Source organism: Phalaenopsis equestris, unplaced genomic scaffold (assembly GCF_001263595.1).
Source record: "Phalaenopsis equestris unplaced genomic scaffold, ASM126359v1 Scaffold000568, whole genome shotgun sequence".
NCBI lineage: Eukaryota > Viridiplantae > Streptophyta > Magnoliopsida > Asparagales > Orchidaceae > Phalaenopsis > Phalaenopsis equestris.
In genome coordinates this window covers 10,576-36,829 of record NW_018165008.1, presented here as the reverse complement: position 1 = coordinate 36,829, position 26,254 = coordinate 10,576, and the positions used below count along the sequence as shown (strand labels likewise).

At 37.1% G+C, this 26,254-nt stretch overlaps 2 protein-coding genes across 3 annotated transcripts; one reads left to right on the top strand and one right to left on the bottom strand.

The window, feature by feature from the left end:
• Window positions 1–1,036: 1,036 nt before the first annotated feature.
• Window positions 1,037–24,987, top strand: LOC110029388 (E3 ubiquitin-protein ligase BRE1-like 1; the record flags this gene model as incomplete). Of its 2 annotated transcripts, XM_020731657.1 has the most annotated exon segments (12): window positions 1,037–1,397; window positions 1,500–1,606; window positions 4,979–5,140; window positions 5,221–5,307; window positions 23,079–23,309; window positions 23,426–23,587; window positions 23,676–23,800; window positions 23,873–23,956; window positions 24,141–24,260; window positions 24,357–24,549; window positions 24,664–24,824; window positions 24,916–24,987. In XM_020731657.1, coding segments are annotated over 8 exon segments (1,050 nt in total), but the record flags the coding sequence as incomplete, so codon positions are not given.
• On the bottom strand, window positions 5,566–22,001 carry LOC110029389. Its single transcript, XM_020731658.1, has 2 exons — window positions 21,561–22,001; window positions 5,566–6,132 (listed from the first exon to the last, which is right to left on the bottom strand). Exons 1-2 carry the CDS (start codon window positions 21,978–21,980, stop codon window positions 6,094–6,096), a joined length of 459 nt encoding a protein of 152 aa, XP_020587317.1. The 5' UTR covers window positions 21,981–22,001; the 3' UTR covers window positions 5,566–6,093.
• Window positions 24,988–26,254: the final 1,267 nt, after the last annotated feature.

Genomic DNA, 26,254 nt, shown 5'->3' with positions numbered 1-26,254 from the left:
TTCTAATTGAATTCTATGAAGTCAAGGCAAGTGATAAGATTGAGAAACAAGTTTTTATACTTTTTTTTTTATGTCTATTACTTTTATTGATATAATAGTGGAGCGCATTGGCTGACCAAAGAAGTTTGTTGCAACAATTGCTTCCACACTTTGGTAAGTTGAGTTTTTTTTATTTCCTTATAGTTTTTGACTGATATGTTTACTTTTATAATAATTGCAGGACAATGAATTCGAGGTATTCAGGTAAGTCAGGGCAAATGATGTGCCGATGTGGACTACCGTAATTGCTACTCACGTCACGACAAGCACATAGCTACGGGCGTCAATTCTACAAGTGCCCACGGTGGGGACAAGGACCGGAAGACTGCAAATTCTTCAGGTGGGCCGACAATGCAACTGTTTCTATGATATCTCAATTGGACACAACTGTTAGAAGTTCGATAGTACCACAACAGGAGACCATCACATGTGGTTTGAGTTCTTCCGTTTCTACGATATCCCAGTCAGACAAATTTGCTCGAGGTTTTGAGGTATCAGAACCGGGCAACATTAGTCGTGATGTGCTTTTACATTTTAAAGTCAATATTGCATATTTTTTCTTGTAATTTTAACATGTTATTTATTCTTTTTTTTGGTCATATGATAATCAATATTAGTGTGTGAATGTATATTTCACTTTCGTATATGTCACTGTGCTTATTTGATGTAATCAGAACTTTTTGACTTATATAAATGTTATTCAACTCTTTTGCATTTTCATGTCGTGACATTTAAGAAAATAATAAATTATGCAATACAAATTATTAATTTAACTAAAAAAATTTATAAGTAAACTGTTTACAAAAAACACAAATCAAACAGCTTATTCAGAATAAGAACAGAATGATCATTTTTCCAGAATAAGTTGTTTTAAATACGCACAAACCAAACAACCAGACAGCTTATCAGAATCAGCTGCTTATTAGCAGAAATTGGATAAATTGCAACTGCCCATAATATTTAAAGTACGTCCAAAGAGCGATGGATGTGATTGAAATTCAAACTCATAATCGAAATGCGTCCTCTGCCTGGAACCCCGCCTGTATTTCCGTCAGCTTCTTCGTCACCTCGCTCAGTCACGCCTTGAAGAAGATCTCAGAAAAAGAACGTGTAACTCAGGCCGCCATAATCGGTGCCAGCATGTTTACAGAACTGAACTCACTTCCGCATTTTCGCCGCCTCCTCCCCGAGCCTTTCGAAGCCGTTATCTGCTCATTAAGAATGACCCACTTCTTGAATCGGCATCCCCATTCTGTTCCGTTCCTTGAAGCATTTCTATACCTCTTTCTCGTTTTTCCGATTAACCACAGGAGCGAGGAATATATTGGCAGAATGCTCAGTTTTGGCCGGCCGCTAAGGTGCGTATTATTTCAGCCCGGTTTAATCCGGCGATGCTAATCCGTCCAAACCCTAATCGGCGATATTTATCCGCCATCGCCGCCGTCGTTTAATGTTAACAGGTAAAGAAAGGGTCAAGGTTCTTAGAAGCGCAGCGAGAAGTTCGATCAAGATGCCGAGGAGGAAACCACCTGAAGCTCCAACCGCGCAACCGTCGAGTTCGAATCAGGTTATAATCACTTTAAACTTGTTTTATAATTCATATATATTTTTTAGCTCATTGAAAATTAATAAATTTATATATTAAGAATGATAGTGTTTTTAACATTATTTGATAATACTTCTATTTCCTAATAAATTATTTGATAATAGTTCTATTGATATGATTTGATAATATTAATTGATTTATAAATTTTTTTAATAAGCATGATAGCAATTATCACAAATTGTAGTATATTATTTATTTTATAAATCTAGTATTTGAAATTAAAAATAAAAAAGACTAATTATTTAATTATTTTTCAAACAATAAAAGTCTATTGAATCCTTCATTAGAATGTGATCCGTGCATCTTTAATGATTGACAAAAAAAAAAGCTAAATTCTTCTGACATTATAATTTCCACCTCACATTATTGTTGCCAGTATAGCGATTTAAATTTTTTTTTCCTTAAAAGGTTTACATTTAAAAAGTGAAAAAAAAATCTGTCATTTTTTTAAGTGTTTATTGTGAATATGAAAACTGGTTCACTGCTCAAATTGACATTTTCTCATATTTGACAGCAAATTAGATTTGATACACGAAATTAATTGCTAAATTAATTGTTCTTAATTCCTTCTATGATTTGCTGCAGAAGAGTAAAAAAAATAACATGATGAAATTAATAAATATGCATGCTAGCTCCTCTTGTAATCACTCTAGGGATTTGGTTTCCCAAGCTTTCTCTTCGGCATTTGTAGCTTTTAAGGTTCTTCTTGTGGTGTGCTTCGGTTTGAAGCTCTCGGGTAGAGAGAGAATGAGAGAGGAGAGAAGAGAAAGAGAGAGAGAGATTGTCCTTTCGTGTAATCGTCGTGGCGATCGACGGGTGTAATCCTCAAGTAATAAAATCCTCTGTAGCTTTGTGGATAATCCCGATATTTTTTATATGTAAGGATTTATGAAGTTGACACTACTACTTAAAGATTTTAATCCTCGACAATGACGCACAATGACGCCAAAAACTTACTTGATCCCAGATAACTGCTTAATTGCAACAATATCACAATACTTTAATTATGTTTTCACTTGTATTTTCTTATTTTGCAACAAAGTCAAAATTTGATCCTGAAGTAAATAAAAATTTAACTTTTCAATTTATATATGTTAGGATATTACACAAGTATACGTATCATTATCAAGTAATATAGGACTTTTTGATTAAAACTTGAATATCGAATCCACAGGAAAAATATGCAATATGCTCTATTGAACAATAAACTTTTTATTTAAAAAAAAAACAATTACTTAAATTAGATATGTATTCGCGGTAATTAAAATTCAATTCTTTTTGATATTTTTGATATTTTGACAAAACATGAACAGTTTAAAAACATAACTTGAGTTTATGTAAAATAAAAACACTAAATTTGAAAATATCTTTCTCCATATCATGAATCAGTAATAAGCATAGGAATTCTGTTGTGGCAGTATGCAAATTGTGTTGTGCAAAATATGAGCAATTATATTCTTTACCCTTACTAAAGATGCTATAAAGAACATTGGTTAATTTAAAGTTTGAATAGTTTTGAAGACCGGCTGGGCAGAGAAGATACTAGCTCTCACTCTTGAGTTCCCTCGATGCCCTCCACCTGGGGGCTAACATCTCGTATCAGAACATAAAAAATTAAACCAAGTTGGAGGTTTTAACCTGTCACTTTAAAGTCCTCCAACTCTACACTCTTCAATGATTATTTCTCTATTTATTTGCACTAAACCATTTGAATTACATTCTCATTCATACAACCTCATGTGATTATTTCTAATTGTTGACTGAGACAATACTAGTCCGGTTCTTACATATTCTCACAACAAATTTTAACATCTGGATTGGTCAAATCAAGAAGTAAATGAAGTTCATGGATTTAAATCATCACAACTTCTTCCAACATTAAAGATCAATACTCTCCACAACTTCCATCCAACACTTTAATTAATTATCATTTTAAGGAGAAAGATAAAGAAAACTACTCAGAATTCATGAAGAAAATAAAACCACACTTTAGTTTAAAAGTAGAAATCATTATCAAACCAACAAGAAGTCTCAATTAAAACCAAAAGTAGTTTAAAATATAAGATAAAAACTTATCTCAAATCCTGCAAAAGGTAAAGATGATGGATGAGATATTCTGGGAAGTTATACCAACGAGATAAAGACCATTGGGCCAAAATGAACAATATATTGATGGATGGGATATTGATTTGTTATAAATAGTATTAGAGAATTATCCCAACCAAAAGACGGGAAGTGTTATATAGAACAAACTGTACATAGTGTACTTGGTGGGATTCACCTTTTGAAACTTAAGGGATTACCTCGAGAATCCTATATGATGGGTGGATTTGTGTTAAAAACACTAACAATGATGTTAATTGCTTAAGTAAGAGTGATTGTGATGTCTCTTAAGTAGAATGAAACTGAACTCTTTAGGCTCTACTTGATATAACGATTAAAATTTCATCAGAAACTTAGAATTTAAGCGTGTTTGTGTGGGAGCACTTCTGGGATGGGCAACCTCTTAGGAATTTACACTAATGAGACAAAATTGTGAGATTATTTGGCCAAAGCAGCCAATATCTCGATGGATGAGATTTTACGTTGTTACAATTGGTGACCTAATGAGACGTGAAGTTATTGTTTTGCTTTCAACATTCTCGATTTATGGTACTTTTATTCTCCCCGATGGATGTTTTATGGAGCTCGCCTCATGTCTTATATGCATTGTAACTTTCTCCATATGGTAGGATTTCTCGCTTGTAAATACGTGGTGGTATTGTTTGGCATTGAATGATGCATCATTTTTTTTTTTTTTGCTTGAGAATATTAGGCACCTGATGATTATTTGTTAATTTACATGAACAAACTTAGTGCCTCCCATGAATAATTGCGTCTTCTCTCACCTTGTGCATGCATGTTTGAAAATTCATAATTTTGCTTTATGAATCTTGAGTTCGAAGTTCATTATGGAATTAATTTTTTGGAGCTGGAAAGTTCTGTGCATGCATTGTATCAGTATTCTAATAGTGGTGTCACATATATTATAGTTTTGAAGGCCATCAATTCTTCTTTTTCATTAAAATGATACAAAATGTCTTCTAACATAATAGTTGCAAGGTTTACTTAAAGGCAATGATTGTATTTTATAAGATCAATTTTCTAATTTATCCCATAACTATCTCTCCGGAAACTCGAAAGAAAAATTATTTTATTTCTTGAGGTTGAAACTATTTTTAACAGCTAATCACATACATGTTTTTTATCATGATGCACTATTGCTTTAACCATTATTGTTGAAGGGATTAGTTTACTTCTCATGCTAGCTTTTCTCCGTTACTATTCTTGTAGTTTTATGCTGCGGTTCTTCAATATCAAAATGAAAAGGTTTTTGAACAACTTCAAGCTCTGAAAGTTGAGTATAGCAATTTTGAGGATAAGTACAAGAAACTTAGAAAACAGCAGGTGATTTATGAGGATACAGTAGCAGCCGTTTATAATTCCTGGGAAAAGGTAGTTGTCCACTTATTCAATCATTTCTTTCCTTCTCTATCATATACCGCTAATTAGGGAAGTTTCTTTTGTTTCAACAGCTAGTTTCTGAATTGCAATCGTGCACTCTTCCACTCTTGTATCTGCAACTGCTGGACATAATTTGCAACATTTCTATAAGTTGTATGGTATGCAATCTTTACTAAACGTTTTTTGTTTACAGGTTACCCAATATTGTTGCTTATCATTGTCTCTCCTTGAAAAAATACTTGCACAATTTATTTTTTAGAAAGTCATACATCTTTTTAGGATGCTAAACAAAGAAACCATACAGCCCAGGATCTCCTAAAGTACAGAAGGCTGCGGACTTTTCCCATTGATAGAATTAGAATTACAGGAGAGAAAAATAGAACAAGGAAACAAACTATCTAAAGAATCTTGCCAATTTATTTTATTTTATTTTTTTTTGCCAAATATTACCATTGGAATATAAAAGTGCAACATAAATTTTGGAATTGAAACCACCTGATTTCTATGTTCTTAGACAATTAAATTGTTCTTCATTCCTTCTACTAAGGAAATTGCTTTATTCTCCCAGCTCAGTCAACAAGTTGCGGTGAATTCAAAGGTGAGTTCTGTTGACAGATTTCCTCACTTTCTCTTGCTGCTCTTTAGTCTTTCTTCAAAGAATGCAATCAAACAATCTGCGCTGGATGAAATTCCAGCCACCTCCATGTTTTAACAGGATATATAGTATTGATTAAATTTTAAAGCAAACAAGAAGCACATTGAATCAGGAAATTAGATAACAGAGACTTAATAAGAGTCCTTTTGATTCAAGTAGATGGGCAGTTTACCCCTAGGATTGTTTGAGACGTGGACTGGTGCCCACAAATTGTTTGCAGCCCCCATGCCTCCACCTGCTCTCTATTTCCACCCCCAACAAGCATAAATGCCCAACATGATCTAGCCTCTCAGGCCAGGGAGACCCCATAGTGCCACCTGCTGTTTTCCTACAAGAAGAAATGAAAAAAAACAAAGAAAATCAAGAAGAAAAAAATTTGTAGAAAAATGGAGAAACTATATTATCTTATTTCTCATCTATCAAATTATAACTCTTCTCCTTATATAAGAAAGAACAACTAAAAAAATGTTAATTACAATAATTACAACATACCAAAGAAAACATAACTCAAGTAGGAAAGAAATTTGATATAATAAGAAGGGAATGCAAGAGAAAAAAATTAAAATAGGAAACTCAGAATTCAACTCTTTCCTAAGCTGGGTCATTGTTGTAGTAAAGTCCCAACTTGGTATTCAAATCAATGAAGCTATCTGGAGGTTGAGATTTAGTGAAGACATCAACGACTTGAAAATGAGTTGGAATGTAGGTTAAGTGAATAATTCCTCCATTATTTTTTTTTGAAATAAAATATCTTTCAATCTCAATGTGATTGGTCCTATCATGATGCATAGAATTCTTTATAATACTAATTACAACTTGATTTTCATAAAACATCTTTATGAGATTGACAGTGGATTATTCCAACTCATTTAGTAGCATTTGGATCCACTTTCCTTCATAAATTCCCAAAGCCAATGTTCGATACTCAATTTTTGCACTACTTCTAGAGATCACTAATTCCTTCTTGCTCCTCCAAGTAATAACGATTCTCCAGACAAGAACAATACCCAGAAGTGGACCTTTTGTCAGTGCGTTCTCCAGCCTAACTAGCATTAGTGTAAATCTCTACCTTCCTATTGTCTGGTTTCTTAAACAGTAACCCTCTGCCAGGAGCCTTCTTAAAAAACCTCAATATTGTATAAACCATTTCCAGTTTTTTTTCATTCGAACTATTCATACGTTGACTCATAATGTCGACAGAGTAAGCAATATCAGGTTGAGCGTGTGATAGATAAATAAATTTACTCACCACTCTATGTTATCCATCATTTTTCACTAGTGTCTTTTCTTCTCCTAAATGTAACTGATACTGCAGTTATCCAAACCACAAGAAATATAAATATTATTGTTGAATTCAAATAGAGTAACAAAGACGACTCGTATAAAACAGGAGATAACTGACATAAAAGAACACACTAGGGTGACGACAAAGGGAATGAGTTGTTGCAAGGCAGCATGTAAGATGGTAACTTGGAGGTGCGACAACAACAAGTTGACAGTGGAGGAAGTTGCGGTAGCCAGATAGGGTATTGGAGGGGCTACTATAGTAGGGTGGAGGGCTGACAAGGTTGCTTGCTGCAGTATAGAGTGCGGGAGAGGCTGACGACAATAGGTCGTAGTGCTGGAGAGGTTGTATGCAGCAGGTTGGAGCGTTTAGGTGGCTGTGGGCAACAGGTCAGAGCGTTGAAGAGGCTATATTGACAGTAGATCGGAGTGTTGAATGTCGACAACAATTTGGAGCGCTGGAGGGTTGCCAACATAGGTCGGAGCGCTTGAGAGGCCGTCGACAACAAGTTAGAGTGCGGGAGTTAAACAAGGGGTGGGAACATTGAGAGATGAAAACGAGAAGGTGAGGAAAATATAGAAGGATAACTATAACCTCAGCAACGATTTACAACCATAACACCCCTCTATCACTTGGAGAAGATTGTCGATCAACTTTTCGATTGATTTTGAAAATACGATTTTCAAAAATTTAATTTAAATATAAGAGGTATAGATTTTTTGTTTTGAAAGTAGTGTGTTCTAATTTTTTGAAAAAAATAAGACCAAATGGATCTCATTCGTCCAATAGTTTGCATAATCGTGTCCGATACCGTGAATACTACACATTTTCGAAAGGTGAGTGTATCTCTTCGAAAGGTGATATCTCGACGGTAGACTCAATCTTGCAAACTAAGAGATTTGTGACATCCGTTTGACATGCGAACTTTTTTATGTGTGACCGACAAGTTCCCCTACTTAATATAAAGATTAAGAAGGGTTTATTTTACCTGAATTTCAAGTTCATTATAGAGGCAAACCTCTATAGTTAGTTACATCCCAAATGACGGGGGTCATTTGGGAAAACAATCGATAATGATCAGAGATGCTAGCCTTCAAGAATTCGAGGTTTAGGTTTTCACGATAGGACATAGAAATGCAAGTGAGAGTAGCTGAAATAGAAACAATTATTTTCATAAGTCCAAAGGATGTAAAAGGTAGGGGACATCACAGATCTTAAGGAAAAACCTCAGTAACTTCCCAAACTATCCTAATGTGTGGCTGAGTTTTAGAAGTAATATTATTTAAATGTTTGATAGAAGTAATATTATTTAAGTGTTTGATCCTGCCAATTTTATTATTTAGGGCTTACATTTGCATAATATCTGATTATTCTGATTATGCAAATAGCCAAATAGCCCACAGAAATAAGAGGGTTTACGTCGCGTCACACGACAACATTGGAACCTAAGGCGAGTTAGGACTTACGCTGCATAACATGGTTGTACATGAGTCTAAAGAGGGTGTGAGGATTTACGTCGCGTTGGGCGAGCCATCAATCCAAACTCCTCGCCGTGCTGCCCACAAAGTTAGCTCCAAGCTCCTATTGTAGCGATGACTCAAGTGCTTAAGTGTTTGAGATTGGCGGTTTATGTTTCACAGCTTTGGTGTCAAAGTTTAGTTTAGTTTTGTTTTTGTTTTTGTTTCAGTTCTAGCTTTGCATGCAAAATAAGCAGATTGCAAGTAAATAAAAGACACTTGAAAAGTAAAATGTGGTGAAGTAAAATGCTGCAAATAAACCGTAAAAATGTATTTGGGCATCTGCTACTGTTGTGTGATTAATATTGCGAGCATAGTATGATTTGCAGCCGATTTAATTAAACTTACAAGAAAAATAAACAATGCGAGAAAACCCAGCACGAAATTCAGAAAAATGAGTCGTAGAAATCACAAGCAAAGGAAACCCTTAGCCACATATAAAAGACCAGGATGTGTGTAATACATTAGTAGAAGTGGGGGCTCAGAGCTGGACTGCGTGCTTCTTGATTTTGAACAAGAGTTACCAGCCCGATAATCTACGGAGGGCAGTCCTTAACCTCAATCCAAGTAATTAGCCGCGGACCTTTATAAATTTTCATAGAAAAATTCTTTGATTTTCATGCAAAAATTGTTTTAAGTCTTTTTTATGCAAAGTTTTTTTTAACATGCAAAAAAAAATTGTTTTATTTTGTAAATATTTTGTAAAATTGTGTAGTCCACAGGCTAGTCACTCTAATCGTGCTAGAACTACTTACAACCTAAAAGCTTCAGGGCAACAATCCCACCAAGAATCGACGAATAATATCATTGATCATTTTCTCTCCCTTATTGAAGATCCTTGTTTAAGCACATATAAGCAATGTCGTCATTGCCCTCGCCACCTAGACCCTAAACTTATCCTAGTCCGGTGATCAATATTTAACATTAACAAATTTCCCCAATTGCAAGAAGGATTTGAGTGTAATATCTAAGCTCAAATCCCGGTGCACTGGGTTTCATTGTAGGTTAAGTCATTGCGATAATTTCTCTGTTTCATTTAATCAAGGAAGTCGTGAACCACATCACGGTGCATCCTCATATATAGTATCTTAATCAGTTTGTGAATTAGGGTCAATTGTCTAATTTCATTATTTATTCGAAAATTAAGTTGATAAACGCTCACCTAGGGTGTGCTCATAAAGTCTAGGAAGCCTACACTGAAAAAATAGGTGGATGAACTCTCACCTAGGGTGTGCTCCTAAAATCTAGAGAGCTTACACTAAAAATTAGGTGGATGAACTCTCACCTAGAGTGTGCTCCTAAAATCTAGGAAGTCTACATTTTAACTTGTGTTTAAATTGATTTAAGGTGTTCTACCCTCAATTAAGTATTTTTCAACTAATCCTCAAATATTTTTAAGTGTCTTCTAAGTAATTAAATCAGAAATTCCTCATTTTTTTTTTACTTAACCATTGCAAAAGAAGCAAAACAAAAGAAAAAAAGTAGGTCGATCCTCCCCCAAACTAGCAAACCAAAAAGGGGGGAAGCAGAAAGTGAATCGATCTTAAAAACGCTTTAATTCTTTCAACAACTGTAATTAAATAGACTCTCAAGAAGAGTACTCAAGTTTGTTCCAAGATAGTGTTTTGATCGACCTGAAAGTCCTCCAATTCAACATTAAAAAAATGAAGCCCAAAAGCCGCCAAATAGACTTGAAAAATATAGCTCAAAAGCCATAAAACGAAATTAAAAAGTGCAGCCCAAAAGCCACTAAATGGAACCAAAAAGTACAGCTCTCAAGCTACCAAACGGACCCAAAAAGTGCAGCCCACAAGCCGCTAAACGAGCCCATAAAACTCCCCAAAAACAGCCCTTAAATTCGCCTAAAAATAATATGAAGCTCGCTTCAAATCAGCCCATCAAAATGCCCCAAAACGCTGCTCAAAATTAGCAATTGATAGTGCCCAAAACAGTCCTTAAAATACTCCCAAACAGTGTCAAAAATTGCTTCAAAATATTGCCCAAACATCAATTGCAAGTAAGATGCACAAGCCCTCTAGGATGTTTCATGCTAATACAATGCAATATCGAAGAAGCATTACAATTTGATATGCGCCAGCAAAAGCAATCCCACTCTCCAATTGTGTAGTGAAAGATCACATTCCGTGATGAATAACAAGCACAAGTAAAACTTGTCTGGCTACATCTAAGGGTCTGTTTGGGGCAGCTATAGCTTATTGAATAATCTGTTGATAATCTATGTGCAGTGACTATTACAAATTTTTATTTTTTTGAAAAAGTCAAACTGTTGCCAATAAGCTGTCATCGCACTTAGATATGTGCGGTGTGAAAACGTTATTTTCTGCGTTTTGAAACTGCCAAAACACAGTTTACCCAAACAGGGTGTGTTTTCAAAAGTCACCGCACCAAATAAGCTGCCCCAAACGGACCCTAAGATTTAGCTTAAGTGAAGGCACACTTATGAAGATTGTTGGAAAATTTTCATATATTCCACCAAATCCTTATGTATCCACCTATTTTACACCTAGAGGCGAAATACATACATATATATATATATTTGCGCATGGCTGTATGATTCCAAGGTATGATGAGTTTACATACCATACTTTAGGTGTTAGATATGTAAATACTTAAGAATTGAACAAGTATATGTAAATTTTCTTAAATAAAAATATGGATTGAATAGTTTCCTTATCTTATGAAATATATGTGAAGCTGGTGAAGATGTGTGTACCGGCAACAAGAAACAAAAGAAGCAGTGTCTTTTACTACTTCTATAGCCATCACCACTCTCGATTTAAACCTATAAGATAGCAGGAATGACGAATACCAAGCAAGAGTTATCACAAAAAACGATTGTAACCTAAACTTCCATTCCAATTCACCGAAGCAGCAAGCATTTAATTCCTAGATTTCCACTATATCAAGCTTTGGACTCAGCATTAATTGAAACCAAATCAATAATCCAAAGAATCAACAAGGTGGAGTCGTTCATCATGCAGTTCTACAATGCAGTTCTACAAATTGTAATAATAAAGACAGATTTATAGAATGCTCATCTGCTCCGTGACAGGATGGTTCTCTTCTCCGAGAAAGAGTGCCAGAACGGTGTCTGCAGGCAAGAATGCCAACTCGCCATATGTGGGGGCACTGTTTGCGTGAGATCCCGAGAGGGCGTCTGGCTTGCGTGAAGGAGCTAAGCCAGCTGCTATTTTCGGCGTGAAGAGAGGGAGGAGCCCGAGAGGCTGAGGCTTCGATCGAGACAGGGAGGAGAGGCTTTCGGTGGAGTGAGGAGGTGAGCTGAGAGAGGGGGATGCGAAGCAGACGAGTGGGGGTTTCGGTGCCGAGCGGGACAGGCGAGCGGCTGGGAGTCGAGCGAGGGCGAGCGGTGCAGAGGGAGCCGGGCTCGAGAGAGAGAAAGAGGGAGTTCGGTCGAGCGAGGGAGCCGAATCGCGCAGGAGTCGGGGAGCCGAATCGAGCAGGAGTCGAGCGGGAGAGAGAGCTGGCAAGCAAGGGGAACCGAATCGAGCAGAGGAAGAGGGATCGGGCGGGAGCTTCGCTCGGGAGCGTGAGGCGAGCGGGATTGAGCAGGGGAGCGGGGGGAAAGAAGCGAGCGGGAGAGTTCTCTTAGCCAGAGGGGATATTGAATGCTGCTTTTCGGTGGAGAGGGTGTCGAATCGTGCCGCTCAAGCGTTCCTCTAAGAACAGGAGCTGGGCCGAATTAATCGAGGTAGCCGTTGCGCCAAAATTTTGGCGGGGAATTAATTAGGCGCGACTTCCATGAGATGAGGTGAGGATACCTAATTCGCAAAACTTAAATGGCTGGTTATGGCCAATTATTGTGAAATTAAGGGTCTGTTTGGGCAGCTGTTGATTATTTATAATTTACTCTAAATAAATTATTTTGATAATTTGATGATCTGCAGATTATCAGAATAAGCTGGCTTACTGTTTCAGACAGCTTACAATAGCTTACTGGCAGCTGTTGTTGGATAAATGATCATTCTACCTTTACTTGGTTAAACTGTTTGCAACAGAACTGTATAGAAAAAATAAAAGATAAAACAAAAGTCTCAAACAATTACAGATCAGTTACATAAATTAAAATAAATTGTTCACTATTTTGTTACCTCAATCCTACAACACGATCAAAAGAGCGCCTAAAACCTAGAACACTACTTAAGTTAAGAGAAAGTTCATCTAATTATTGTAAACATTTTAAAGAAAAGATTGAGCATGTTCCAAATCTTATAAGTCGGCTCAAACTCCAAAAACAATCTAAAAGCAAATATAAAAGCAAAGATCACTTATATTTTTAAAATTGAGTTTTTAGCTCCATCTCAACAACATATTTAAATAATTCCATGCATGAATACCATAGCTCCAAAAAAAAGAAAACAATATTTAGAATCATCAAGGAAAACTGAGATCAACAAAACGATCCCAACAATAAAGAAAAATCTAAAGGCAAAAGAGCACAAAGTACTAAAGTCTTTACCTATTCTCGGCAGTATTCTCGGAAGATCAATGCAAACCCGGTAGAATCGCCATTAACTTCGCCCATTAGCTCAAAAGCAATCGATCTTTCCTGATCCGACCAAGATACAGAGCAAGGAGCTTGGAGCAACATGAATGTCAACCCAATTCTAGGGTTTGCAGCGAAAGCGGAGGAAAAATCAAGAAGAAAAGATGTGAGAGAATCAAAGAAGGAATCAGAGCTTCCTTCGGGCCTCGAAATAGCAACGAAATGAAACGCTAACTCGAGGAGGGCGAGTCGAGGGAGAGACGAGGCGATCAGGGAGGGCGAGGCGAGGGCGAGTCAAGGGAGAGGGGAGGGCGAGGGCGAGTCGAGGGAGAGGGAGAAGGAGATCGAGGAGTGTGAGGCGATCTGGGAGGGCGAGGCGAGGGCGAGGGAGAAGGAGATAGGGGAGGGCGAGGCAATCGGGGAAGGCGAGGCGAGGGCGAGGCGAGGGCGACGAGAGCAGGAGGGGCACGAAGAAATTCTTCACCTAACGCGCGAAGCAGACGCAGAACACGACCCCTTCCCCACTTCTCTTTCTATGAACGAAATTTTGGAAGTGTGTGGGAGCGGCACGAAATCGCAGCTCCGAACGCCTTTTTCAAACACACATGCAGCGTTTTCGTACCGCCACCGCAGTCAATAAGCTGCCCAAACGGGCCCTAAATGATGAATTTAAAATTTGAAATTCAAAATCAGGTGAGCCAGGGTGATTAGCCCATGTTCAACCCGACTTGGACGCAGATTGAACCTGGGTCGAGCCCGGACTCGCGCCCGCTAATTAAAAAAATGTACATTGATTTTCGTGTTAAATGCTTTTGTGCGGTATTATAGCAATATAGGTGTTCTTCTTAGCTAAAGTCGACGTCTCGGACGCATCTGTGTGATCCATTTCGTCATTCGGGGTCATCCAGACAAGTTCGTAGACTGTCGGGCCAAAAATGTGTCAATTTCGTGTGTGGTGTAGCGAGTGTGTTGCTGAGTCACAGAGGGTTCACCTAAGGTCATCTGATGTTGTAGGAACTCATTTTCGGGCCATATACATATTAGTCCTCAGCCCTTGCAACTAGAAGTTGAGTGCTTGGAACCACTCATGCGAGTTCTTCACAAAAATGATTCAAGATGTGGTTTGAAGTTCTACGGGAAGGGGACTCCCTTACTAATCTGCTAAGATGGTCAACAAGGAACTCCTAAAGTTAGATTTTGGGTTATGGGAGTAAGAAACTAAGATCTCACTAAAAATGAGGTCAACAAAGATCACCACCTTAGAAGAGTTACAGGCAAAACACCATCTAGCATTCAGATACAACCCTAGAAGGGAAGAGGACGTCGATAGCTATCCAAATAGAAAACTCAGCCCCCCAAAACTAAGCATAGTGTGTGTGTGTGTGTGTGTGTGTAGAAAAAGCCCAAGGGCTAATATATTAAAGAGGAAAAGATACATATAGGTTTTATGCGTGGGCCTAAAAGAAGACACTCAACCCACACGATACAGCACACACAAAATCCCAAAAAAAGAAAAGATAGATATAAGATCAAAAAACCAAAAACCACCAACGCACACAAAAAACTAGGGACGACTTAGTTTAGTCTTGCCTCTGTCTCGAGCTCTCAGGAGGGAGCCAGCTAACAAATTGGTGAGGTGCGTACCATTACCCGAAGTAACCAAAATATTATTCATTAGATTTCTGAGACAATATAAAAAAAACTTATTAGTGAGGAATAGACCGATGAGACAAATTTTCATTCAACATTTATGGAAGATCTTCAGTTTCTGCTATATTTTCCTCCACTTGGGTGATGTTACTTGGGTGATGGTTATTAGAAACTGCAGAATCCAAATGCACAGGAAGGTTGGATCTCAAACGTGGATGAAGCCTTAAATATTTGGCAGGTGTCTGCCCAATCAATTTATAATGATTATAGTAATAGGGTCTTTGTTCTGTGACAATTGACTGCCAATACCCATTGTGTGCAGTATCAAACCATACTTCCATATCACGGAGGGTGATATCCCTTTCAATAAGAATCTTTGCAACCGAAGGCCTAGATAGGTTGAAGGTGGTCATGTCCAATTTCATAGGTCACCCTAATGCAACTCCAATAGAATAGAAGACTTAGTAATTAAAGCAGTACAACTTTAGACCAGATAGTTTAAACCAGATTGGAACTATAAGGGGCTCTTGGCTAGGATCGAATTTAGGAAACCGCTAGAGAAATTTCATAAATTTCCCATGTTGAACTGAATCTAACATCTAAATAACTTCATGTAATCTTCCTGACATGATAGAGAAGAGCCCCATTTCTAATGTGTTGGATCTTTGTTTGTGGGGACAACTCAGGAATGAGTATATAGATCTGAATGAGCTGAAGTTTTCTTATCTGAGGTTAGCATGCCTTTTGTGTTAGTTCCTCAAACTCAAGACTACTCTGGGCACTCACCGTGAAGTCTATTGGAGGCTCTCCCATGGGTTAAGATGGAACTATGTGCAATTTTTTTTTTCTCAACTGGAAGTTGGTCCTCTGTGACTTCACCATCTTCAGTGTTTATTGCGTCATTACCCACCTTTTCTAGAAAGCCCTGCTCAGTGAAATAGATCACCCTTGGTTGTGTAGTCTGATTAAACATGTCAAAATCCGTGACACTTGCAACACTTACTAGATATGACAGATTTAAGAATGCTAATTGATTCCACCTATTTTCAACTCTGAACCAAATTTTCCTCTGACGGGGCCATCTTGGGTGTTCTCCTTGGTGTAATCAGGTTGTAATATCCTGATGTTGAGCTCTGCCTACAGGACATAGCGGTTGCTCAGTGATATGGTCTCTTCATTTCTGAAGCTAGAGTCTGAACCTTCTATCTATAGCAAACTGGTAGGAACTAGTGTTGGATCTCCCACTTCATCTTCAGATCCTTCTGTTCTCTATATGTTGGCTCTACTCTCAACCTCCTCTGATACTAGATTTTGAACTTCTTAGCCTTTCTTCTTCATCACTGCAATCCTTCCTATGGAAAGGGTTGAAATTCTCATCTCTTTTGCCTCTTCGACTTTATCGATCCTGATGAGGGTATTCTCTCCTTGAGTTTCATTCTCAATATCCTCAAGCTTTTGCTGAAATCGGTGAATCTCTCGTTGTATCTCTTTCTGGGTAGACTTGGACATGTATCTCCTTGGTGGCATTGCTAAATTTTAGTGTTGGGAGATGAAAGGGGGTGTAGAAGACTAATCGACGGTGTCAAAAAATCAATTTGGGGTTACTGATTTTGAAAATCAACAAAGAAAAATTGGGGATAGATCGAAGCGTGTCTAGGGTTTGCGAATAAAAAAGAGAATCTTTGGTGGAGGTTAAGATGGATGCTAGGAAATCCTAGAATAGGACTAGAGTTAGACTAGTTCTAATAACAAATGATAACAGAGTGAACCAAAATCACAAGAAATATAAATATTATCGTTGAATTCAAATAGAGTTACAACGACGTCTCAGAAAAAAAAAAGGAATTAGATGATAATTGACTTAAAAGAGCGACGACGAAAGGGGTTAATAGTTGTAGGACAGCTGGTAAGATGATGACCAAGGGCTGTGGCAGCAGCAAGATGACTGTGGCAGGAATTGCGACAGCCAGGCAGGGTGTTGGAGTGGCTACTGTAGCAGGATGGAGCACTGAAGAGGCTGACAACATGTTAAAGTGTGGGAGAGGCTGACGGCGGTAGTCCAAAGCATTGGAGAGGCTGTTGGCAGCATGTGAAAGCATTGAGGAGGCTATCGACAATGGTTCAAAGCACTAGAGAGGCTGGCGGTAGTAGATCAGAATGCTGGAGGGCTATCGATAACAAGTTGGAGCGCTATAGAGGCTATCGACAACAGGTTGGAGTGCGTGAGTGAAATAGGAAGGGGTGGGAATGTCGGGAAGATGATAACGAGCAGGTGAGGGAAATATGGAAGAATAATTATCTCTGCGGGAGCGAGTTATAGCCGGAGCACCTCCACGAATCCTTAGAAAAGATTACCACCTCGAATGAGTTACAGTCGAAGCACCATCTCGCCATCGGATACAACCCAATAAGGGAAGAGGAGGATGGCAGCGACTGTTCAAACTGAAAATTCAGCTTCAAAACTAAACCTAAAAGAAAGAATATATATATATATATATATATATATAAATGAATGAATAGGGGTTATTATACGAGCCTTTAGCCATCCCTAATGTGTCTAACATTCGAGTACCACGTCCTTAAGGTTAACTGTGCTAGAGGGGATTCGAACCCCCAACATGAGAGGTCTTATGCTGTGGATGCCTACCAACAGGTCGTGGTACCCAACACACACACAAACATACTAGTAGTTAGAATAAGAACAAATTAGAATTGGAATGAAATAGAAAAAGGCAAGGAATAGAAGATAAATGAATAAAAATAGGAAATGAATAAAAAGAGAAAATAAAGATAAATAGATAGGGACTAGAAATAGGAAAGGAATAGAAGAGGAATGATTTCCCTTTATGGAAGGGAGTAGCATAGGAAATTGGCAGAGAAGGGGAGACAATTCCAGCCCCCATGAAGACTAGCCGGTTCAGTCAACCGCCCAGCAAGCCTTGCGTCAATCTCCTGGGGTTAGGGGAGCTTCGAATTCATTTGTCGAACCTTTTGGCTTCTCATACCACAGAGTTTAGTCTGCCACATTAAAGGTAGTAGAGTTAATGTAGTCCCTTGTTAGGTGATCATGCCAGTGTTGTCATTCCACAACATGTCTTGATAGAATAAATATACAAGATCTTTTGACGCATCCTGAGTTGGGGTTGTATGTAGATGTAGGTTCCCGCACTGTAACAATTGAGCTCTTAGGTCAGAAACATTCTTCTTCCACTTCTCATACTCAACGAAATATAACTGATAAACTAATATGAGAGGAGAGATCAACTTTGGGGCGGACTTTGTGTCAGATTGTGTCATTCTCACTGACAACCGCTTAGGAGAGACATGTTCATCACTGATAAATTGAATCCCACTAAATAATTTTTCCCTATCAAGCTCCTAAGATAAATTTTAAGAATGGGATTCACCCTTTGTCCGGACATCTAATGATGGGTAGAATGCTGAATTGAATCTAACATCTTCCTTTGATTAGGCCAACTCGGGTGTTCTCTTGGGTGTGTATGTAATATCCCGAGGTTGAGCTCTGCCTGCACAATATGATGGTTGCTCGATGATGTGGTCCCTCTATTTTTGAAGCTAGAATTTGAACTTTCTATCTACAGTAAGCTAGTAGGAACTAGCACTGGATCTCTTGCTTCATCTTCAAATTCTCTCGTTCTCCATATGCTTGCTCATCTCTCGGCCTCATTTGATACTGAATTATGAAACTTCTTGTTCCTCTTCATCACTGTAATCCTTTGTATGGAAGGGGTTGAAATTCTCACATCTTTTGCCTCTTTGACTTTATCGATCCTGATTGAGAGTAATCTATGGTTTCATCCTCAATGTATGCAAGCATCTACGGAAGTCGACGGATCTCTTGTTGTATCTTTTTTTGGATTGGCTCAGGCATGTTTCTCATTGGTGGCATGGGTAGAGTTTAGAATTGGGAGTTGAAAGAGGATGTATGAGACTAATCGACTGTGTCAAAAAATTAATTTGGGGTTACTGGTTTTGAAAATCAACCTAGAAAAATTAGGGTTAGGTTGAAGTGTATCTAAGGTTTGTGCGGGAAAGAATATTTTTCATAGGATTAAGGTGGGTGCTAAGAAATCCTAGGATATGACAGGGTTATGTTAGCTCTAATAACAAATGATACCAGAGTTAACCCAAAACTCAAGAAATATAATTATTGTTGAATAGGGTTACAACGATGACTCATCACAAAACTGGAATTAGATGATAACTGACATAATGGACACACCAGGGTGATGACAAAAAGGGTGAACAGTTGCAAAAAAACAGGTAAGATGGCAACCAAGAGTTGTGGCAGCAGCAAAATGATTGTAAAGGGAGTTGTGGTAGCCAAGTAGGGTGCTTGAGTGGTTGTTGTAGCAGGGTGGACTGTTGGAGAGGTTGTCGACACTAGGTCAAAGTGTGGGAGAGGTTGGTGGCAATAGTTTAGAGCTTTGAAGAGGCTGTTGGCAGCAGTTCAAAGCACTAAAGTGGTTGTCGGCAGCAGATCGAAGTGTTGGAAGGTTGTCGATAGCAGATCAGAGTGCTAGAGAGGCTATTGGTAGCAGGTCAGAGTGCGTGAGTGAAAAAAGAAGGGGTCGGGGGAATATGGAAGAATAATTATCTCCGCAGAAGCGAGTTAGAGTCGGAGCACCTCTCGAACTCTTTGAGAAGATCACCTCTTTAGACGAGTTATAGCCAGAGCACCATTTCGCCATCGGATATAGCCCAAGAAGAGGAGAGGAGGACGTTAACGACTGCCCAAATAGAAAACTCAGTCCCTAAAATAAACCTAAAATAGAGAATAACTGAGACACACACAGATATACATATATATATATGTGTGTGTGTGTGTGTGTGTGTGGCCTTTTGTTAAAAATCCATAGAAGTCTTAGCAGATTCACACCCTAACATTTTTCTCTTTTAGTATATCTGAGATGTACTTAGAGATATCACAATACTCATCTTAAACTTGACCACTTTCATGCCTAGAAAGTATCGCATCACTTCTAGATCCTTAATTTCAAACTTAGTGGCAAGATCCTCATTAATCTTCTCAATCTTTTTTTTATCATCAGTTGTCAGGATCATATCATCTACATAGATAATGAGTATAATCTTCTTACCTCCCTGTGTATAATATATGAGCAATGTATAATCCATTTGGCATTAGATGCACCCATTAGATTTCATAGTTATGACTAGATTGATTAATTTCAATTTTGATAATCCCTAAATGTCACTGTGGATGATAGAGATATGATGTGAGGGTTTGTACTGAGACAAATGGTAGACATATCGAGTATGTTTAGCCAATTGATAGGCTTCACACTGATAAAATTCTTGTTTTTTATTAGTAAAAAGATGATGATACAACTTTACAATATAATGAAATTTTGAAATGACTTAGATGAAAATATCGTAATAAAACTTGGCTTTCAATAGACTTAGACACAAAATAACCGGGAACATGGGAATAGGATAGTAAGGAAGACACATGTATGTTAAGAGAATAGCTTTCCTTGAGCAAGTATAGACTTTGATGCAATTCAACACTATCAATCATCTTTCTCAAATCTACCAACTAAAATTCACAAGAGTTAGAATGAAGTTTAGTAACAAGTTTAAGTCATGAGTAAGCATGTTAATTGAAAGTAAATTACAACCTAATTGGGGAACATATAGCACAGAAGAGAGCTAAAAATTTTTGGACTTTCACTTCTCTTTTCCCAATAATTTTGGAGTGAGATCAATCAACAAGTCTAACAACTTTGGAGTTGGTAAACTTTTAGTATTTGGTGAAAGCATTAATATCTCTAGTGATACGATCAGAAGCACTTGAATCTATTATCCAAGATTAAAATCTTTCATTGCTAGCGAGATAGGAGGATGATATGATACCTTGGTGTATCATTAAGCTGGTGAGTTGCTCAGTTTTGCTCAAAAGAAATTTTTTCAGTACTGTTAGTTGTTCCTTGGTGAATGGGCTAGGGTTGGCCTGACCCTTCAAAAGAGATAGCAATATGGGCCTTGTTGTCCTGATCTTACTCCTTTGCCCCAATTTTTAATTTGTAGGTTTTCTACATAAATTCCAACCCTTACATCAACAAAGGCTTCCCTAATCATAGGGAGAGGCTTCATCCCCATATTTATTCTTCTGATCTCATCTAAGTTCTTATTTAGACCCAAAGAAACTTGATCACCCTTTTCTTATCTTCTATTATTTTATACAACATAACATCTTGAAGTCACTTTCATGCACAAGTATTATACATATCTAATTGTAACCAGTACTTTATTAGTGTGTTGCAGTATTGAGTCACACCTAAACTCTTCTTGTTGGAGTTCATGCATTCTTGTCTCATTCTCAAGCAATTTTGCAATGTTTTCGGTATTGGAATAAGTCTCACGGATTGCTTCTCAAATCTCTTACATTGTCTTATAAAGTAAAATTTTTTCAATGTTTGTGGTTATAAAATTGATCAATCAAGGCATGACTATAAGATTTTGAAAGAGCGATGATTAGGTTCAGTGAACTAAAAAATTGTTCCTCTCTTTTGAGATGTTCGTCTTTTACTTTTTCATAAATATACATAAATATGGATTGGGACTGTTGAAGTAAGTTATGATAATTGGGTTCATGGTTTATGATAAAGCGAGAGGGTTTTATAGCTGTTTGAGCAGAATTCATTGTCATTAATTCAGAATAAACATCCAAAGCAGAAACCTTCATTTTGTACTTTTTCATAGGCCCTATGCATGGTTAAGGCTGGATAAGGGAAGACCTGGCTAGTTGCTGTTTGCTGCAAAAGGGGCAATTGGGTCGCAGAGGAATGGTCTCCAAGAAGACTGGCGACTGTAGGAAAGAGGAGCCGGGGAGTGCTGGCTGACGAGTACTGCCGCGAGGACAGCAGGAGAAGAACGGTGGAGGACGGATTATGACGATTGCAAGCTTGTTGGAGAGCCTCTGGAGGCTGTAGGATCAAACAGAGGAAGGCCTGCAGGTTGGATAAAGGGATTCTGGCGACTGTAGTCGGGAGTCTGTTTGAACAGAGTTGTCGACGCGTGCGTACGAGAGAGATGAGCAAAGCAAAGTGGTGCATGTACGCTGGGATACTGCAATCTTTATTCCACGAATCGAACGAAACCGAGACTAATGGGCCGACGCTTGCGATCCAACGAGAGTTTCGGCTCTTGGGTCTCATGCGCAAAGGAGACGAATGCAACGAGAATAAGACAATCCAGCGAGGATTTTGGCTCGTCACGCGCACATAGGAGATGGACATAATCAGAAGGAGAACATTGACGCTAACATCAACGACGAACAAGGGTAAGCATCCGATGAGGCTGTAGGGAGATGAAGAAACTATATTATCTTAATTTTTAATTATTAAGGGGCTGCATGAAACAGATTTAGCTCGGGATGATTTAAGCAGGATGTAATTCAAATTTTGTCATATGGCCATTTTTGAATAAAATAAAGCTGCTGATAAATTCAGGCCTGAGAACAATGTGACAGGCGAAATCTTGCCAAAATCTTTTATTATAAATCTACAAAATTTAACAATTTTTTAGATTTAACTTAAATCTGAATTTACTAAGTTCAAATAATTTAAATCTAATCGGTTCCTTAAAGTATAACTCTTCTATTTATATAATAAAAATTGACTAAGATAAAATTAATTATAATATTTATAATATATTAAAAAAATAACTTGAAGAAGAAAAAAATAAGTCAAAATTGGGAAAAATTATTGTGTCCAGACACCAAACGTAAATTTTGTGTGTTGTCTAGTCAGGACCGTGAAAAAGTTAAAGTGGGTCTCACTCTAACAATAAAAAAAATAAAATAATGTATTTTAGTGATCCTGATCGGATACCGCACGTAAATTTAATAATCGCTTCAAAATTGCTGTCCCAATTTAAAGGAAGCTCACAGCTTCCCTCTTGAAGCAGCAGATATGCTAACGGCCTCCAGATTTACTTTCCTCCCATGTTGTTCGTGCTTAAAAGAAGCAAAAAAAAGAGGCCCTAATTAAAAGAAAAGATAGTTATTAAAGGATATGCAAGCTGAGCTGACTGGATCCTATTATTTATTTGTGTTTTGATCTATAAATTCATGCATGCGAGTTATATCTACATGTGCAATTTATTGGAATTGCATCTCAATATTTTGTCATGGTTGATTTATTACCTTTTTTGCTTCTTAGCTAGTTGCTGAAATTAAATACCTAAGTTTCCTTTTTCTATCTCAAGTTTTTTCGCTTTTTGGACGAGTTTTTTATGTTTATAGCATATTTTAGTGTCAGGTGGAGCCTACTTCCCCGTTCGGTATGATTTTGTTACTAGACTATTGAAAACTGGTGCAACAACAGAAAGCGGCGCCGAGCCTGGTACTCGAATGAATCTTAATAGACATCAAACGAATGAAACAAGAATAGAAATGTTGCAGTACATAATAAATACGATTAATTGGACATGGTTTAGAAGTGATGAATTTTTGTCTTCACTTAGACCTGCTTTTTCAGAAGATGGTATGACTTCTGTTGATCTTTTTAATTCTTGCTGATATTCTTAACTTTTGAAATATTTCTCATATTTTTTTTCTTCAAATTTCTTTTCGATTTATTTTGTTCCCTATATGATCAAGGAATGCAACTACAGAATTCGATTGATGACCTAAGGATAGAATTTAGGAGCCTTATGGTGGCAGTAGATGACCTGCATTTGAAGCATATACTATTAGCAAGTAGCATCCAGAATCATAGGGACAGGACTGTTCAATTTAAAGCTGAGCAAAAGCACTTAGAAGGTATCTATCTGATGGATACAGCCGTAGTGCTGCTGTAGCCCAACTTATTTCTGATTACTGTTCTGAATACATTTTTTTGAGCGAGCAGATATCAAGTCAGAACTGGAAGAAAGTAACTCCAAATTGGCTTCAATTAAGGCACAAAATGTAGAAATGGTCAGAAAAGAACAAAAGGAAATACAGGACATGGAGGCTTCGCTCAAGGAGTTGAACGTAATGCCTTTTGTGATGCTTAACATGTTGTACTCAACCTTTCATAAAAATTCAGTTTGAGCTCCTTTACAGGATTTAGTTGCGAGTAGGATAGTGGAAATCAGTAATCTGCATGGAAGAAGGATGGAAATTTCAAAGAAGCTGGTGAACTTGAAGGTTTATTTAACTTTCAAATTTGATTCTTTTAACTGTTGGTGTGCTTATTGATGACAAATAAGTGGAAATGCCTCTTCATATACGTGCATTGGCTTGCTTGTTCCATTCTTACATGTTTGATTTCATGTATTGTTTAATACATTATTCAAATAATTGATGTTGTATTTGGAAAATGGACTGTCAGAATGTTTTGTTGGATTTCAAGCGTATCTCTTCTTCCGGAGCTTTTTTAATGCTAAAAGACCAAGTGGATAAATCAAAAATGGAATTGGAGAAGTATCAAATTTTATTGAAGAAACTACAGGTGGTAACTGGCCGGTAGATGTGTGTAGCCTGCTTGTTACACATTTTGGTAAATTATTTACTGGTGTTAAAGTTTGCTTCCAATCACTTTTGATAGGTTGAGAAGGACAATTTCCTTGTGCATGAAAAGGATGCTAATTTAGTAGCTGTTAGAGCTGAAATTAATGAAAAGATTCTTGAAATTTTAAAACCTCTAATTGATGAACTAGAGCAAGAGCTGCCAAAACAATATCCAGACTGGTACCGGTTATCAATGGCGACTAAGATTGAAGAGAAATCGAGAGAACCCAGTATGTAATATTATTTTTGTGCTGCCTTTTTATTAAACCAGATCCCTTGTATTTTATTTAATACTTGAGATATTTACCTCTCTGTTGGATTCTGTTTTTTTTTTGCTTGTTCAGGCAGGAGAGTAGTCATTCAAGAGTTCAAAAATTTTGTTTCTTCTCGTCATAAGGAGATGAGAGACATGCAAAATGAATTGGTTAAATTAAAAGATTCTTCTTCTGAAATTCATAGCTTGCGATCTCAAGTGCATTCTTTATCTGCCTTACTACAAAGGGAGGTAATGCTTCCCAATAGAACAACGCATGATTTGGTGATATCATGTCGCTCTTAAGTTCAGCATTTTGACAAGTGAATCTTTGATGATTCAGGCTTACAAATTGCAGTCTTTATATAATAAATCTGCGGGCCAGCATTTCGAGATAAAAAATCTGCATTTGGTGGTATAATCCTCTTATACATTTACTTTTTCTAATAATAGTACTTTACATCTTCCTTTGCTGTCAATCTAGCTCATAGAGGAATGGGTCAAGTAGCACTGAGCACCAACATGGGATTATTTATTTGCATTTCCTTGTAGCTGCTAGCTGGCACCGTATAACCAACAATTTATAATATAAATCTTTAATAATTTTGCGTCATATGTTTTTTTTGTAATATACTTATCTTGAGCTGTTTTAACCTGTTGGGAATTTTTAAGTTGCCACTCATTTTTTTGTCTCTTGTTGAGAAGCTAAGGTCAACATTATCACCGACATACTTTCAGTAAGAAAAAAATTTGATTTTGATTTTACGTATCTTTCAATTGTTTAGAATAACTCCAAAAAGAAGAGGTGTTGTAACCGCTCGTGGGAGAGGAGTCCAGGGAACTACAATTCATCCTACAACCATAAGATCAGAACTTTCTCTGGAATGTTGTGAAAAAATTAATCTCGTATTGAACTGGGAAAAATGTAAATTTATGGTTGCAGGAGGAATTGTGTCTGAACATAAAATTTTAGAAAGTGGCATGGAAATAGATCCTGCAAAAATATAGGTTATATCAAACCTACATTCACCTACAACAGTAAGAGGAGTTAGAAGTTTTTTAGGACATGCTGGATTTTACAGGAGATATATTAAAAATTTTTCAAAAATTTCTGAACCTTTATGCCAACTTCTGGAAAAAAATACAAAATTTAACTTTAAACAAGATTGACTTAAAGCCTTTGAAACTTTAAAATAAAAATTGATCACTGCTCCTATAATTGTTTCACCGGATTAGAAGAAATTTTTTGAATCAATGTGTGATGCTAGTTATTATGCAATTGAAACTGTTTTAGGGCAGAGATATAATAAGATTTTTAAAGTTATATATTATGCTAGTAAGACTCTCAATGTTGCTCAAATTAATTACAACACCATTGAAAGAGAATTATTAGCTATTGTGTATGTTTTTGATAAACTTAGATCATATTTGATTGATGCTAAATGTATTATGCATATTGACCATTCGACTATTAAATATTTGATGCAAAAGAAGGATGTTAAACCAAGAGTAATTAGATTGGTACTTCTGATGTAAGAGTTTGATTTTGTAGTAGTCAATAGGAAATATATTAATAATTAAATTGTTGATCATCTATTGAGACTAGAACAAGAAGAAATACTAGATATGGAAAAATAGATTAATGAAACTTTTCCTGAAGAACGACTTTATGTTGTAAAAGG

Bases quoted from the DNA above. Each gene is read 5' to 3' on its own strand.
- LOC110029389 (XM_020731658.1), bottom strand. From the start codon at position 21,980: ATGAGACCCAAGAGCCGAAACTCTCGTTGGATCGCAAGCGTCGGCCCA. The intron at 6,133-21,560 runs GTCTTCCCTTAT...TTCTTCTTGTAG, and splicing joins AGCAAACAGCAACTAGCCAG to GAAAACAGCAGGTGGCACTA.